General features: G+C 35.5%; 1 protein-coding gene and 1 long non-coding RNA gene across 2 annotated transcripts; both read right to left on the minus strand.

The window, feature by feature from the left end:
• Positions 1-919: 919 nt before the first annotated feature.
• Positions 920-6,201, minus strand: LOC132721181 (uncharacterized). Its single transcript, XM_060705441.1, has 3 exons — positions 5,517-6,201; positions 4,733-5,013; positions 920-1,230 (listed from the first exon to the last, which is right to left on the minus strand). Exons 1-3 carry the CDS (start codon positions 5,610-5,612, stop codon positions 1,176-1,178), a joined length of 432 nt encoding a protein of 143 aa, XP_060561424.1. The 5' UTR covers positions 5,613-6,201; the 3' UTR covers positions 920-1,175.
• A 1,417-nt stretch (positions 6,202-7,618) lies between these two features.
• Positions 7,619-8,413, minus strand: LOC132721177 (uncharacterized). Its single transcript, XR_009624430.1, has 2 exons — positions 8,262-8,413; positions 7,619-7,777 (listed from the first exon to the last, which is right to left on the minus strand). It is a non-coding gene; the product is annotated as an uncharacterized LOC132721177 (long non-coding RNA).
• Positions 8,414-17,740: the final 9,327 nt, after the last annotated feature.

The raw sequence follows: 17,740 nt of genomic DNA on the forward strand, positions 1-17,740 counted from the left end.
AATCCGGCAAGACACAAGTAAAAATATGTAAAATATGTTAATTGCAGTGAAAAATATATCTTTTACAGTGAAAAATACGGAAAATGAAAATACAAATTTTATTTCATATTTCATTTATCAGTATATAATAAACACCATTATTATGAGATATATCTATTTTTTATAATTATTTTAGAGTTTCAGGTGGTTACTATCTATCGTATATTTTACACATTTGAGCCGCGTCATGACAAAAACAACATAGTGGGTTTGCAACCAGCATGGATCCAGACCAGCCTGCGCATCCGCGCAGTCTGATAAGGATCCATACTGTTCGCTTACAAACCCTATAACAAGTAGACAAACTGATAGCAAACAGCATGGATCCTGATCAGACTGCGCGGATGCGCAGGCTGGTCTGGATCCATGCTGGTCGCAAACTCATTATGTTGGTTTTGTCGTGACGCGGCTCATTTATTTGTTGATGTTGTGTTAGAATTGAAATAAGATATCCAAATCAGTGATTTTATAGCTTGATAAAATAATAAAATAACTCCAAACAGTGTTGTTTAGCTATACAATCACTGTTTGAGATATATTATTTCTTTAAGTTTAAGCAGAAAATCTCATTTTATTTCATGGAATTATTAATACAATGATATTCTAATTATTTTCTAACAATGAAATAATTGTTTTATTTCACTTTAATCTAAAAAAGGCCTAAAACATACAGATTGTTACATTATTACACAACATTTAGGTGAATTCCCGAGAGCTATGTACAGAAAGTACCGGAAAATGGTGTTTAGCTAGTTTTTCAAATTATTAACCTTTGATTGAAGCTCTGAAGAATGGTATGTCTGTCACTGTACAGTCTATAGTTTATGAAGTCGTGCGTTTTGGTTTTGCTACACATCCCCCACCATTCTATAATCAGAGCTTCAATATCCAATATCCATGTCTGACCAATAACCGGAGAAAGTTTTGGTCAATGATTGGGCTTTTAAAGTTAATCATGCCAAGTAGTTAAAGAAGTTGATTGGTCAACTAGGGAAAGCCATGGCTTATGGTCATCAAATGAGGTGATCAGGTTGGTAATGACTGGTAGATTTATCATTGATTAAGTTCAAGTCAAGGTAAATATCATCATAAAGGTGTTCAGATCAATAATTCAGGAACACTTTGACCCATTAAGATTAGATGTACAGGTTTGTCATGACTAGTAGATGTCTGGTCAATAAGTGTAGAACACTGTAAAAATAAGTAAAATAGATGAGTAAAGATAAATAAAAGTCAGAACAGTTTATTAAAGAAATAACATTAAAAACCGCATGGTCTGCACTTCCCCTTCACGGTAGAACTGGCCTAAAAGTGTAGAACAGTTGTTAAAGATAAAACACTATATAAAATTGAGCTGAAATAGAAAAAAAAAATAAGTAGATAAACTGCATGGTCTGCACTTCCCCTTCATGATGGACCTGGGCAAAAAGTGTAGAACAGATGTAAAAGATAAAAACACTATATAAAATTGAGCTGAAAAAGAAAAAAAGAATTTAAGCAGATAAACTGCATGGTCTGCACTTCCCCTCATGGTAGAACGGGCCAAAAGTGTAGAACAGTTGTAAAGATAAGTTATACAATAGAAATGTGTGTGAAACAGTCCAGAATGAAACAGTGGAAGCTGAGCTGATTGTCAGGCCTGTCCAGGGGATATGATGGTGCTGTATATTAACGAATGTGAGTGAATAAACAGTCCAAAATGAAAAAGTGGATGTCAAGCTGATTGTCAGGGCTGTCCAGGGGATATATTTGTGTTGTGTTTTGATGTATATGAGTGAAAAAAACCAGTCCAGAATGAAAAATGGAAGTCAAGCTGATAGTCAGGGCGGTCCAGGGGGGATATGTTTGTGTTGTGTAATGATAAATGTGAGTGAAAAAAACAGTCCAGAATGAAAAAGTGGAAGTCAGGCTGATTGTCAGGCCTGTCCAGGGGATACGTTTGTGTTGTGTTTTGATGAATATGAGTGAAAAAAAACAGTCCAGAATGAAAAAATGGAAGTCAAGCTGATAGTCAGGGCTGTCCAGGGGATATGTTTGTGTTGTATAATGATAAATGTGAGTGAAAAAAACAGTCCAGAATGAAAAAGTGGAAGTCAAGCTGATTGTCAGGGCTGTCCAGGGGATATGTTAATGTTGTGTTTTTATAAATGTGAGTGAAAAAAACAGTCCAGAATGAAAAAGTGGAAGTCAAGCTGATTGTCAGGGCTGTCCAGGGGATATGTTTGTGTTGTATATTAATGAATGTGAGTGAATAAACAGTCCAGAATGAAAAAGTGGAAGTCAGGCTGATTGTCAGGGCTGTCCAGGGGATATGTTTGTGTTGTGTTTTGATAAATGTGAGTGAAAAAACAGTCCAGAATGAAAAAGTGGAAGTCAGGCTGATTGTCAGGGCTGTCCAGGGGATATGTTTGTGTTGTATATTAATGAATGTGAGTGAATAAACAGTCCAGAATGAAAAAGTGGAAGTCAAGCTGATTGTCAGGGCTGTCCAGGGGATATGTTTGTGTTGTGTTTTGATGAATGTGAGTGAAAAAACAGTCCAGAATGAAAAAGTGGAAGTCAAGCTGATTGTCAGGGCTGTCCAGGGGATATGTTTGTGTTGTGTTTTGATGAATATGAGTGAAAAAAACAGTCCAGAATGAAAAAGTGGAAGTCAGGCTGATTGTCAGGGCTGTCCAGGGGATATGTTTGTGTTGTATATTAATGAATGTGAGTGAATAAACAGTCCAGAATGAAAAAGTGGAAGTCAAGCTGATTGTCAGGGCTGTCCAGGGGATATGTTTGTGTTGTATATTAATGAATGTGAGTGAATAAACAGTCCAGAATGAAAAAGTGGAAGTCAAGCTGATTGTCAGGGCTGTCCAGGGGATATGTTTGTGTTGTGTTTTGATGAATATGAGTAAAAAAAACAGTCCAGAATGAAAAAGTGGAAGTCAAGCTGATTGTCAGGGCTGTCCAGGAGATATGTTTGTGTTGTATATTAATGAATGTGAGTGAATAAACAGTCCAGAATGAAAAAGTGGAAGTCAAGCTGATTGTCAGGGCTGTCCAGGGGATATGTTTGTGTTGTGTTTTGATGAATATGAGTGAAAAAACAGTCCAGAATGAAAAAGTGGAAGTCAGGCTGATTGTCAGGGCTGTCCAGGGGATATGTTTGTGTTGTATATTAATGAATGTGAGTGAATAAACAGTCCAGAATGAAAAAGTGGAAGTCAGGCTGATTGTCAGGGCTGTCCAGGGGATATGTTTGTGTTGTATATTAATAAATGTGAGTGAATAAACAGTCCAGAATGAAAAAGTGGAACAAGCTGATTGTCAGGGCTGTCCAGGGGATATGTTTGTGTTGTGTTTTGATGAATATGAGTGAAAAAACAGTCCAGAATGAAAAAGTGGAAGTCAAGCTGATTGTCAGGGCTGTCCAGGAGATATGTTTGTGTTGTATATTAATGAATGTGAGTGAATAAACAGTCCAGAATGAAAAAGTGGAAGTCAAGCTGATTGTCAGGGCTGTCCAGGGGATATGTTTGTGTTGTGTTTTGATGAATATGAGTGAAAAAAAACAGTCCAGAATGAAAAAGTGGAAGTCAGGCTGATTGTCAGGGCTGTCCAGGGGAGATGTTTGTGTTGTGTTTTGATGAATTTGAGTAAAAAAAAAACAGTCCAGAATGAAAAAGTGGAAGTCAAGCTGATTGTCAGGGCTGTCCAGGGGATATGTTTGTGTTGTATATTAATGAATGTGAGTGAATAAACAGTCCAGAATGAAAAAGTGGAAGTCAAGCTGATTGTCAGGGCTGTCCAGGAGATATGTTTGTGTTGTATATTAAAGAATGTGAGTGAAAAAACAGTCCAGAATGAAAAAATTGAAGTCAGGCTGGTTGTCAGGGCTGTCCAGGGGGTATGTCTGTGTTGTGTTGTGATGAATATGAGTGGAAAAAACAGTCCAGAATGAAAAAATGGAAGTCGAGCTGATTGTCAGGGCTGTCCAGGGGATATGTTTGTGTATATGAGTGAATAAACAGTCCAGAATGAAAAAGTGGAAGTCAAGCTGATTGTCAGGGCTGTCCAGGGGATATGTTTGTGTTGTATATTGATGAATATGTGTGAGAAAAAAAACAGTCCAGAATGAAAAAGTGAAAGTCGAGAGCCGATTGTCAGACAAGGGCATTATTTCTGATTTATTATCATAAATTCATTATATTTATAGAGATTTACCTGGGGTTAACAAAACAACATTCCAATCTCATTTCTCAACATAAACCATATGTTGAACAAAGTCTTTTTAACTAAACAAATCACATTTGCTTTGTTGGTTCTTAAGTCATTTGACGACTCTCCATCTTTATTGGCAGAAAAATATGCCCCAAAATGGACAGACAAGGGCAGGTTAAAGGGTAGAACCACAGATATTCTAGTCTATCTAGTAATAGACTAGCTAAAATAGATCATTCCTATCAAATTGCATACTGACTGTGTCCATCTCTCTCCATACTGATGTACAAATCTACCAGCACAGAGATGTACCAAGCTATATTTGTTTTGTTGGTTCTCAAGTCATATGGCGACTCTCCACCTTTATTGGCAGAGAAAATATGCCCCAAAATGGACAGACAAGGGCATACTAATTTCTGAATTATTATCATAAATTCATTATATTTATAGGGATTTACCAATGAAATCAAAGAGCAAGGTTTACCGTACAATACACCGTGTCCATCTCTCTCCACACTGAAACAACTTCCAAATGTACAAATCTACCAGCAAAGAGGTGTACCAAGCTATTCCATACCATATCCTTCTTGCGAGTATATAGGCACTGGGACTCTCGAAGAATTGATAGTCTCGATCAACTTTCACAATGCATGTCAAGTACTCCAATACTCTGTCACTGAGTGGCTTTGACCATCCACACATCCATCCATCATCACCATGTTTCATGTCATTCTTGCAAATTTGCCTCCTTGGTCTTAAGATTAACTGAAAGTTCACTGGTGTTAACAAAACAACATTCCAATCTCATTTCTCAACATATACCATATGTTGAACAAAGTCTTTTTAACTAAACAAATCACATTTGGTTTATTGGTTCTTAAGTCATTTGACGACTCTCCACCTTTATTGGCAGAAAAAAATATGCCTCAAAACGGACAGACAAGGGCAGGTAAAAAGGTAAAAGGGTAGAACCACAGATATTCTAGTCTACTAGCTAAAGTAGATCATTCCTATCAAATTGCATACTGACTGTGTCCATCTCTCTCCACACTGAAATAACTTTCAAATGTACAAATCTACCAGCACAGAGATGTACCAAGCTATATTTGTTTTGTTGGTTCTCAAGTCATATGGCGACTCTCCACCTTTATTGGCAGAGAAAATATGCCCCAAAATGGACAGACAAGGGCATACTAATTTCTGAATTATTATCATAAATTCATTATATTTATAGGGATTTACCAATGAAATCAAAGAGCAAGGTTTACCGCACAATGCACCGTGTCCATCTCTCTCCACACTGAAACAACTTCCAAACGTACAAATCTACCAGCAAAGAGGTGTACCAAGCTATTCCATACCATATCCTTCTTGCGAGTATATAAGCACTGGGACTCTCGAAGAATTGATAGTCTCGATCAACTTTCACAATGCACGTCAAGTACTTCAATACTCTGTCACTGAGTGGCTTTGACCATCCACACATCCATCCATCATCACCATGTTTCATGTCATTCTTACAAATTTGCCTCCTTGGTCTTAAGATTAACTGAAAGTTCACTGGGGTTAACAAAACAACATTCCAATCTCATTTCTCAACATATACCATATGTTGAACAAAGTCTTTTTAACTAAACAAATCACATTTGTTTTGTTGTTTCCTAAGTCATTTGACGACTCTCCACCTTTATTGGCAGAAAAAATATGCCCCACAATGGACAGACAAGGGCAGGTAAAACGGTAAAAGGGTAGAACCACAGATATTCTAGTCTATCTAGTTATAGACTAGGTAAAATAGATCATTCCTATCAAATTGCATACTGACCGTGTCCATCTCTCTCCACACTGAAACAACTTCCAAATGTACAAATATACCAGCACGGAAATGTACCAAGCTATTCCATACCATATCCTTCTCGTGAGTATATAGGCACTGGGTCTCTCGAAGAAATGATAGTCTCGATCAACAAACACTTCACCACTGTTAAACAACAATCCATTTTCTGAAAAAAATATTTAATTTCATGTGAAAGTTATTTAGAGGTCGGCGGCGTACTATACAGATTTTTCCAAAAATATTGTGCAATGGAATTTATGCAAATTTGATTAGTTGACTTGGTGGTAAATTGTTTATCTGGCATTACACAGCTGTCAAAACATAGCATTGATCAAGGTTGATCGTCAGCATTATTTTAAGATGGTTAATGTTTTTTTTTATGAGATTACTTTGTTTATAACTCTTGAAATAAAGATGCTATAGTAATGGAACTTGTCATGCATGATGTGAGTATTGACAAAGGAAAATTATCCTAAGTCTAGAGTAGACATCATTTATAATACAAAAAAATAATACAAGTACATGTATATAAAAATATAACAATTTTCAAATAAATTCCAAGTTCAACAAGAGCTATCGGAGGACATCAATGCTCGACTTTTCGATATAGTTGTCACAAGGATGTTTCAATGAGTATAAAAGGGGCATAAATATGTAAATAAGTAAATCAGAGTAATGGGACCTGTGCCAATCATGTTAAAAAATCACAGTGATTGAAAATGTATGTTAAGTTTCATTCCATTCCCTTCAATAGTTAGGGAGATACCACCTAACAAGCAAAAAAAAAAAATAACCATGAGTTTCATCGAGTAAAAAATATTTTACTGCACCAAAACTTTAATCTGAAATCTGGAAGGGGACTCCGGGGCGAGTAGGACAGCTCTCTATATACTTCGTATAGTCGAGCTAAAAATTAAAATCATTGAAGGGCCATTTCTCTGACAAATATGATTGAACCCAAAAATGTTTACGAGATGCACAACTAGACTTGTAAAGTTTAGATGAAATTGCACTAGTAGTTTTTGAGTAGTCCGGACAGACAGACGGAAGTTCTTACGTGACTTTCCTTTGATCTTTTAGTCACATAAGGCTAAAAAGAAGACACACAAGTAAAACAGAATAAAAAGAATCGAAGAAAATGTACCAATACCTATTCTTTTCCTAGTCACCCATTTGTTTTGCACGGACAGACAAACCACGGAGAAGTGATCCCATTATGTCACCACTACTCTGTAGAGGCAACACAAAAAGTTACAGGCCCACCAACCCTGTTAGACAACTACAACTGACAATGCCTATCAAATGTATACTTTATTCATAAGTAATATAATACAATTGTATTTTGTAAGTAAACATAGACAGGGAATGGAACCCTAGTCTCCAAAATTGCCGACAGGATACTCAACTCTATATTCATTTGGCTCAAATTGCACAGGATTACAACCAAACTTGTATTTTGATTTTATTATGATTCATTATCTTTATTATGATTTACTATAGCATCAAAGAACAAGGTTTACCTTATGACACGCATCTTTCTTCACACTGGAACAACTTATTGTTGTACAAATCTGCCAGCACATAAATGTTCTAAGCTATTCCATACCATATCCTTCTTGCGAGTATATAGGCACTGGGACTCTCGAAGAACTGATAGTCTTATCCACTTCCGCTTCATCACTCCTCTATGGTCTGAAATATCACCAGGGTTTACAAAATAACATTCTAATCTTATAATGTTAATATTTATCATGTCTTTACAAATTACTTTTCAAGTAAGCAGGTAATTATCAATGTTTCATTGGTTTTATATTATATGAAGGCCCATTCTTTATTATATGGCAGATAAAGGCCGTCAAATGAGTTTCAGGTTAGGGCAAGTTCATGCCTAGTAGAACCACTTACCTTCCAGTCTAGCTAGCTAAAAGACTATCTCCAATAGACAATTCCTATCAACTGTATACTTTATTCATAAGTAATATAATAAAATTGTATTTTGTAAGTAAACGTAGACAGGGAATGGAATCCTTATCTCCTAAATGGCCGACAAGATACTCACCTCTATATTCATTTGGCTCAAATTGCACAGGATTTCAACCAAACTTGTATTTTGATTTTATTATGATTCATTATCTTTATTATGATTTACTATATAGCATCAAAGAACAAGGTTTACCTTATGACACGTATCTTTCTTCACACTGGAACAACTTATTGTTGTACAAATCTGCCAGCACATAAATGTACTAAGCTATTCCATACCATATCCTTCTTGCGAGTATATAGGCACTGGGACTCTCGAAGAACTGATAGTCTTATCCACTTCCGCTTCATTACTCCTCTATGGTCTGAAATATCACCAGGGTTTACAAAATAACATTCTAATCTTATAATGTTAATATTTATCATGTCTTTACAAATTACTTTTCAAGTAAGCAGGTAATTATTAATGTTTCATTTGTTTTTATATTATATGAATGCCCATTCTTTATTATATGGCAGATAAAGGCCGTCAAATGAGTTTCAGGGTAGGGCAAGTTCATGCCTAGTAGAACCACTTACCTTCCAGTCTAGCTAGCTAAAAGACTATCTCCAATAGACAATTCCTATCAACTGTTTGTTGAACTAGCTGAATTTTTTTATCTCTTAAATAGATGATACTATGCATACAAAAAAATCCTTAAAGAATAATATTGTTAAATACCTAATTGCTCCATCATGCCAGTTTCCAACCAATAATGCACATGCAGCTATCCACATCATCACGTCTCCGCCACAATGTAGAACTAGAACACCAACATCTTCTTTCCAGGGGGTTTCCAAAAACACAAAAAAAAAACACAAAACATTAGAATAGGGGAAAAACAAACAGTTAAAGAACCTGGCAAGTAGATCTGTAAAACAAAAATATAGGTATTAGAGCAAACAAATACAGGCATTTCAAAATCTAATTTATTATTTACATAATTAAACATATCAAACATAATCATAGTACACAAATTCTAAATACACACGTCATAGCATAAAAAGGGTAGGTTAAACATGAAGCAAGAGGTCTAAAGGAGATAGGAAGCATAAAACAAAAATTAAAAAAAAAACATATGATTATTTTATTGGTGAAAAAGATACAAATACATATCAAATACAATACTCGAGTATGAGTATATCAAAAAACCGCGGGCGCATCACGTAGCCTGGCCAGAATCACATTTTATAACAACAACCATCAACAATAACTTCTACTCAACACATTACTAACTACAGGGGGTACAGGGATAACGTACATAAAGATTTTTTTATAAATCGCGAGTATATAAAAAAAACGCGGGCGCATCACGTAGCCTGGCCAGATTCACATTTTATAACAAGCATTAACAATAACTTCAACTCAACACATAACTAAGTACTTGAATAACATATATAAAGATTTTTTATAAATCGTGAGTATATCAAAAAACCGCGGGCGCATCACGTAGCCTGGCCAGAATCACATTTTACAACAAGAACTTCTACTCAACACATTTCTAACTAAAGGGATAACATACATAAAGATCTTTTATAAATCGTGAGCATATAAAAAACAAACGCGGGCGCATCACGTAGCCTGGCCAGAATCACATTTTATAACAACAACCATCAACAATAACTTCAACTCTACACATTACTAACTACAGTGATAACATACATAAAGATTTCTTATAAATCACGAGTATATAAAAAACCGCGGGCACATCACGTAGTCTGGCCAGAATCACATTTTATGATAACAACCATCAACAATAACTTCAACTCAGCACATCACTTACTACAGGGGGTACAGGGATAACTTACATAAAGATTTTTTTTATAAATCGCGAGTATATCAACAAAACCGCGGGCGCATCACGTAGTCTGGCCAATCACATTTTATAACAACAACCATCAACAATAACTTCAACTCAACACATCACTTACTACAGGGGGTACAGGATAACTTACATAAAGATTTTTTTATAAATCGCGAGTATATCAACAAAACCGCGGGCGCATCACGTAGTCTGGCCAAATCACATTTTATAACAACAACCATCAACAATAACTTCAACTCAAAACATCACTTACTACAGGGGTTACAGGGATAACTTACATAAAGATTTTTTTATAAATCGCGAGTATATCAACAAACCGCGGCGCATCACGTAGTCTGGCCAAATCACATTTTATTACAACAACCATCAACAATAACTTCAACTCAACACATCACTTACTACAGGGGGTACAGGGATAACTTACATAAAGATTTTTTTATAAATCGCGAGTATATCAACAAAACCGCGGGCGCATCACGTAGTCTGGCCAAATCACATTTTATTACAACAACCATCAACAATAACTTCAACTCAACACATCACTTACTACAGGGGGTACAGGGACAACTTACATAAAGATTTTTTATAAATCGCGAGTATATCAACAAAACCGCGGGCGCATCACGTAGTCTGGCCAAATCACATTTTATTACAACAACCATCAACAATAACTTCAACTCTACACATTACTTACTACAGGGGGTACAGGGATAACTTACATAAAGATTTTTATAAATCGCGAGTATATCAACAAAACCGCGGGCGCATCACGTAGTCTGGCCAAATCACATTTTATAACAACAACCATCAACAATAACTTCAACTCAACACATCACTTACTACAGGGGGTACAGGGATAACTTACATAAAGATTTTTTTATAAATCGCGAGTATATCAACAAAACCGCGGGCGCATCACGTAGTCTGGCCAAATCACATTTTATTACAACAACCATCAACAATAACTTCAACTCAACACATCACTTACTACAGGGGGTACAGGGATAACTTACATAAAGATTTTTTTTTATAAATCGCGAGTATATCAACAAAACCGCGGGCGCATCACGTAGTGTGGCCAAATCACATATTATAACAACAACCATCAACAGTAACTTTAACTCAATACATCACTTACTACAGGGGTTACAGGGATAACTTACATAAAGATTTTTTTATAAATCGCGAGTAAATCAACAAAACCGCGGCGCATCACGTAGTCTGGCCAAATCACATTTTATTACAACAACCATCAACAATAACTTCAACTCAACACATCACTTACTACAGGGGGTACAGGGATAACTTACATAAAGATTTTTTATAAATCGCGAGTATATCAACAAAACCGCGGGCGCATCACGTAGTCTGGCCAAATCACATTTTATAAGAACCATCAACAATAACTTCAACTCAACTCATAACTAACTACAGGGATAACATACATATTTAAAGATATTTTATAAAGCGCGAGTACATAAAAAATAGCATACATCAAGAACAATATAAACGATCAAATACAAAAGTTGTAAAATATCATCACACTTACTCTATTCACAAAGAACGTCTTCTCGGCGCGAGTTTCCCACCAAAAATGACCTGTTAGCTAAAATGATCACGTGGTCTGTAATCTGTGAAGCGGGAAAATTCGGCATTTTCCGCCGTGTTTCTCAACTCTGACCTTTTCATTATTGAAATATTGTTGGGCAATATTGGCCAGAGACATTTGAATATTCAATAACCTTTTATCGGCAATCATCGGAATCCGGCATAACGGTATCGATTCAAATATGATCGAGAATGGGAAATCTTAATTTATAAGTACACGGGGGTGGCAGGATAAAGCCATATACGAAAACGCACCAACAGGCAAAACATTTGAAAGATAATATATGGCCTGTTAGAGTAGTGGTTAAGGTCCTTGTTTCGCATGCGGAAGGTCGTAAGCTCAAATCCCACAACGGGTGAAACTTTTATTAGGCCTTTGAATTAAATTATTCTATTTTTGTTTTACTTTTTAATTTATTTATTTTTTTATATTTCTTTAATTTATTAATAATCATTATTTTATATATTTTTCCATGTGTTTCATTTACGAGAATGATATAGCTTATAATGTATGGTGGCTGATTTGGAACACTTTGCGCGTTGCGTTGTCGATAGCGACATACAACCTATATCGGAATCGCCTTTTCGTCGCACTGACGTCTTGTCGCTTGGCGTATAAGCCAATCCTTTGATTTGAGCGACATCGCGACAACACGCCACACGACAACGTTCGCTAGCTACAAGACGGCGCACAAAAACGTTCCAAATCAGCCACCATAGAAATCAACTTTATTTCTCAACGGGAATGATTTGGAGTGCGGGTAACTGATGTCTGCACTCCAGTTAAATTACTGTGCATGTATATGTATACGATTTAACTGTGACACTTTTTCAAACTGGCAGATGGTGCAAGTCTTTTGTAGAACATGGTCGAAGGAAATGCACTTTATGTAATCAAAATGATATTGCCGATGAATTCCACTATATGTTAAAATGCCCTTTCTTCTGTTTTAGTAGGAGAAGCCTAATTCCAAGTAAATATTTCAATCGACCGAACACACTAAAATTCAAAGAACTGATGCAGTCAATGTGGCGCCGTTAAATGTCGCAACGCCACTAAATGTCACACTTGCCGCTAAATGTCGCACCATTGGCGCTAAATGCTGCGACCGCCGCTAAATATCGCAAAAACACTACCGTTAAATGTCGCAAGATTGAACTCAAGTTTTATTGTTGTATCAAATTAATTAAATCTGCCTACTCAAGACGAATTTTGTCTGTTTGAAAGCGAGTGAATTTATAATATATGGAACTGCGTTTCAATTTTGGCGACGATAATACTCATCTTGTTAACAATGTATATTGTTTTGCGTTGGATTTTAGCTGAACTTATGCAAGTAAATATTGATAATTATATAATTGTATACTTTTGTATGAAACTGCAAAATTGGCATTGTTCTGTAAATAGTTTTGTATAATCATGTCTGTAAAATTGGCAGAAGAGAAAGCCTAACTGTCTGGCTGCCTATGGTGGCAGTTTGATGGCCTTGTTGACTGAGGAGGCAAATTGTCTCGCAGTCGGAAGAGGAAGCCTAAATAGCTGACGACCTTGGCCTTAGGAGTTTGCCTAACGCCCTGGAAGCCTAACGTTGGCAGCCTAGTATCATGAGGAGGCCGCCTAACATCTTAACATCCTATCGATGTCAGCTTTGCAACCTGAAGTTGGCAATCTAACAGCCTAAAGTCGGCAGCCTAGTAGCTTAAAGTTAGTGACTTATATTATAAATATGGAAACAATTTAAAATACAGTAAAATCACTATGAAAGGTCTTGCAAAAGCACATACAAATGCATGATTATGGAAAAAACGCCTTTACCTTAAGGGCACTGAACTTTGCAGTCTAATAGCCTAAAGCTGGCAGTCTAGGAGCCTGGCAGCCTAAAATTGGTGTCATGTTATAAAAAATGGAACGATCAAAATAATAAAATGGCATGTTGGATTTTTCCTAAAATCTACTCGTACAAATGGCTTCATAATTTACACATTTATTAATCAATACAATATACTTGATCCTGGCAAGTTACATAATTATTGCATAAATTTTTATCAAATTATTGCCATTTTCAGCAGTTTGATAATGAATATCGTGAACCTAAACCGGCAAGATGGATTTTTTAAGTACTGTCTATACTTATGGCTTCATAATTTCCACACTTACTTATTTAGAGAAAGTTCATGATATTGCCAAGTTATATAACTCTGACATTCATTTTCCCAAGTTATATTCCTTTTTTTCACTTTGAAAATAGGACCTTGTATGGTTAACCTAATTTAGGCGCGTAGTGCTCGAGGTGTTTCATGAAATTCGTGACCAGGTATTTCCTAAACAGAAAGATCGATGTACGAGGCCGATATCCAACTAACACACCGTCAAACCATACATCTGGCCTGAGGAATGGCTGATCCGAAGCATTTGATGTAATGCACAAATATTATTTTTAACATAACGCATATACAGGTATGTTTTTTCAACGTTCTGCTTAAATACAATATATGTTTTGTATTTAACTTTGCTTTTCCCTTTTAGATAATAATAAAAAAGCTAAATGTGCAATTTGTCAATAATAAAGTGAATAGGACTGAAATGGAAGATATGTTAAAGAATGATTAATTATGTTGATAGTATTTCGTATCAGACAATGCAGATTCTAGGACATTTGCACTCGGACAGTTGCCCCCTCGGACGTTTGCCCCCCCCCCCCCTGTTTTTGCTGTTGCGACTTGTCACTTGTCAGAGGTCATCTTGTGTATAGATTTTTTGTATGCCAATAGAAACATTAAAGTTCATTTATTTATGGATGCTATTTTGACTATCACAAATTTGCGCGATATTTTAAGCACAATGAAATTTCGACAATAGGCGATGAATTTGGGTAGCAAACAATTCAACAATAAAATATTTTAACATTTTTTAAAACGGAGGGGGCACATGTCCGTCCTTCCAAAGATATGAGGGGGCGAATGACCGCTACTGCAAAAAGTGAGAAAACTTCCGAAGGGGCAACTGTCCGAAGGGTAATGTCCTGAAACCCAGAAGACTACGAAAAACTTACATATGTATATTGATGGCAAGTGTGAGATACATGAATCGAAACTATATCTTATAAAGCAGATTATAAAGTGTTCTAGACGGTTTTTTTGTTATTTATTTTTGATAATACAGTTCACTATCGTTCGTACTTATTTACTATTGTCATTTAATGTTTATTTATTTTCTCTACCACTTAAATACCATGTAGCATGTAATATCTATTGTTACCTTTTCTAAACTATCCCAGTCAATGACATACGTTTTCCACTATGTTTTTCTCGTGGTATAATTCTCCCAACATATCCACTAGTCAATGAAATACCTTACCTGATCACGATTTCCACGTGATCCAATTCTCGTAACATTATTTTGTTTTCTTATCACGCTTTACCCGTGCGTACCCCAATTCTCCCAACGTGCCTATTTACCATTTAAATTACAGATAATGATATTAACAAGGTCTACATAGTTTTAAATATTGTGTTAAATTGATTGACATGTTATTTACTTATTAACTTTGTATATATCTGTCCCCATCTATTTACCCATATTTCAATATAAAACAAAATGAATCATGCTATTACATGTCTGTAATCTGATATTAATAAAAGTAATTGTTGTTGTTGTTGCTGTTGTTGTAGAATAAAATATGATCGGTTATCATAATTTTTTTATACTAAGTCACTAATAACTTTATTAACATTTTAATATCGTAAGTATGCTGTGATTACTGCCTCATAGTTTCATAGATATAAACTTGAAGCGTCCATATTGTTATATTGTGAACTTAATGACAGAAAAACCACTTAGATTACTATTACTTTGAAAAATGACGCGATTAAATAAATGTTAAACGTGTCCTTACTTTGATATGCTATCCATTATTTTTATAGAAAGATTTAATATACGGATGCTGGAATAATTATTGCTAAGTGCATTCAATAAACATTATCTTATTTAAAAAATGTATCCTGATTTTGTAAGACATGAACATTATGACAATCATTTACATTTTATTTCAATTTTTAATTTTTGATTGCTTTTCCTGTTTTCTTTGTCTGCGCATTGACAGGTCTATTTTTCCACGTGTATTTCATGACCGGGTATGTCTGACTAGAATAGACCTGTGCACGTGCAAAAGAAAGACCTCATAACGGACTTTCTTTTGTTTAAACAGGTCTATCTGAAAAAAATAGACCTGTCACAAACAATACAGGAGGTCTGTAAAAGTGGTTACAGATATCTAACTAATATCTTCGTTACATATGTATTATTCATGTCTTGTGTTTTTCGAAAGATGTCAGATTTAATTTCATTGAAATATTTAAAATGAAGCTTACAGATTAAGATTTTCATTACAGCAAATGATATAAAAAGCCTAAATTCTCAGGCCAATACGGCAGGCCTATAGCTGGCACAAACAGCCCTTTTCAGGGATAAACACCTTTCCTATTGTCACAGGTTACTGTACATTTAGGTTCTCATTGACCGCCGTACAGTGACCTACTTTTGGCTCAAAATTCATATCTTTGGCTAATACTCCGTGGAAATTGCATGGAGGTAAATTATCACCATTTTGTGCTTCAAAATTAACTCTTTAAGGACATGACTGGTGACATGTCCGGGGTCCGTACTCGACAGCCCAAGCTGCATATTGTGCCCTCGCGGGCGGATGGACCCTCATTAAGCTTAAACTACTGACTGACTGGCCAATACGGCTAGCTGTCTTCAGCCAAATAGCAAGGCCAATATGAGCTTAACCCATTATTTGTATTCTTATTATATGGTATTTACTGAGAATCTTTCATAGGCGAGTAAAATATCAATTGCCACAATGTCAAAGCGTAAATAGTATAGGCGAGTCCTCCAGAAGTGTATTAGTCATTTTAGATTTTGGAGATAGTGCAATTACAGGTACAGAAAGATGCCCCAATTCCAGAAGCTTCCCCTGGTTCTTTAACGTGCCAAGTTGTTTAAGCACCCATACATGGGACCTCGATTAAAAGTGATATCCGAAAGACTGATTAGTAATTTTAGTTGGCCAGTCCGGGAATCGAACCCACAAGGTCGAGATTACAAGTCTCGCGCTCTAACCGATTGAGCTATGCGGGCTGGCTGCTAACAAAAATTCCGGTGCATATTATATGTGTTAATCGTAAAATTCGGTCATATCTAACGCCCGACTGCGGATCGAATACTACATGATCAAGGAGTACTACATGATAATTTTTGTTTTCGATTTTCGTATTGACCGTGCATTTCATACTATGTTTTTCACGTATTTGCCGTTTCTGATAAAATAAAAAAATTTGCCTTCACGTTTGAAGTGAATATTTAATATGTATTTTGGGGGGAAAATATAAAAAGGGAGTTATTTTAGGAAAAATACCTGTCAGGATCATCTGTCCTTTAGAAATGCATTAGTACTTTTATATGAAATAAGTATTTAAGTTTAAAGTGAATATGTTTGAAATTAGCCGTAACCAGCAAAAACATCTTAGAGAAATAAGGGGAATAACTTTGCAAACTATATCTAGGATTATCTGCCCTTTGATATTGCATCATATGATCATAGTAAACAAATAAACCACATTTAAAGTAAATTCGGTAGTGTCTGAGATAATAAATGAAATTACTTAAACCAAATTCTGAGAGCGACGATACCTTTTATCTGTTGTCAATCAGGGTTACAAATGAAAATGGGAAACAAAAGAAAAATACTTATTATTGAGAATTTAGTATCAATTATCGTTTCTAGCCTATAGATTACATTATATAGCAGCTCAAAACCTCGATATTTAGGTTCATTTATAAAGAAAACAAGTAAAACAAAGATGGCAATTACAATAGAAATAACTATGAGAATGTCAAAAAGTAATATAATACTACTTTAATCATGATTTTAATATGAATTTACATCTTGCGACATTTAACGGTAGTGTTGCGACATTTAACGGTAAGGGAAATTCGTGCGAAATTTAGCGTTAACATTGCGACATTTAACGGCAAATGATTTTGCGACATCAAATCAAATACCTTACTAATCCTATAAAATCTTTCTAAAATAAATTATCATCTATATAAATCATATGTGTCTGTCTTTGAACTGTTGAATAAAAATCTTTTTTTTTTTATTTAATCAATAGATTGATCAATGGAGGTTTAATT

This window comes from Ruditapes philippinarum, unplaced genomic scaffold (genome assembly GCF_026571515.1).
Source record: "Ruditapes philippinarum isolate M1 unplaced genomic scaffold, ASM2657151v2 ctg4791_1_1_1_1, whole genome shotgun sequence".
Lineage (NCBI taxonomy): Eukaryota > Metazoa > Mollusca > Bivalvia > Venerida > Veneridae > Ruditapes > Ruditapes philippinarum.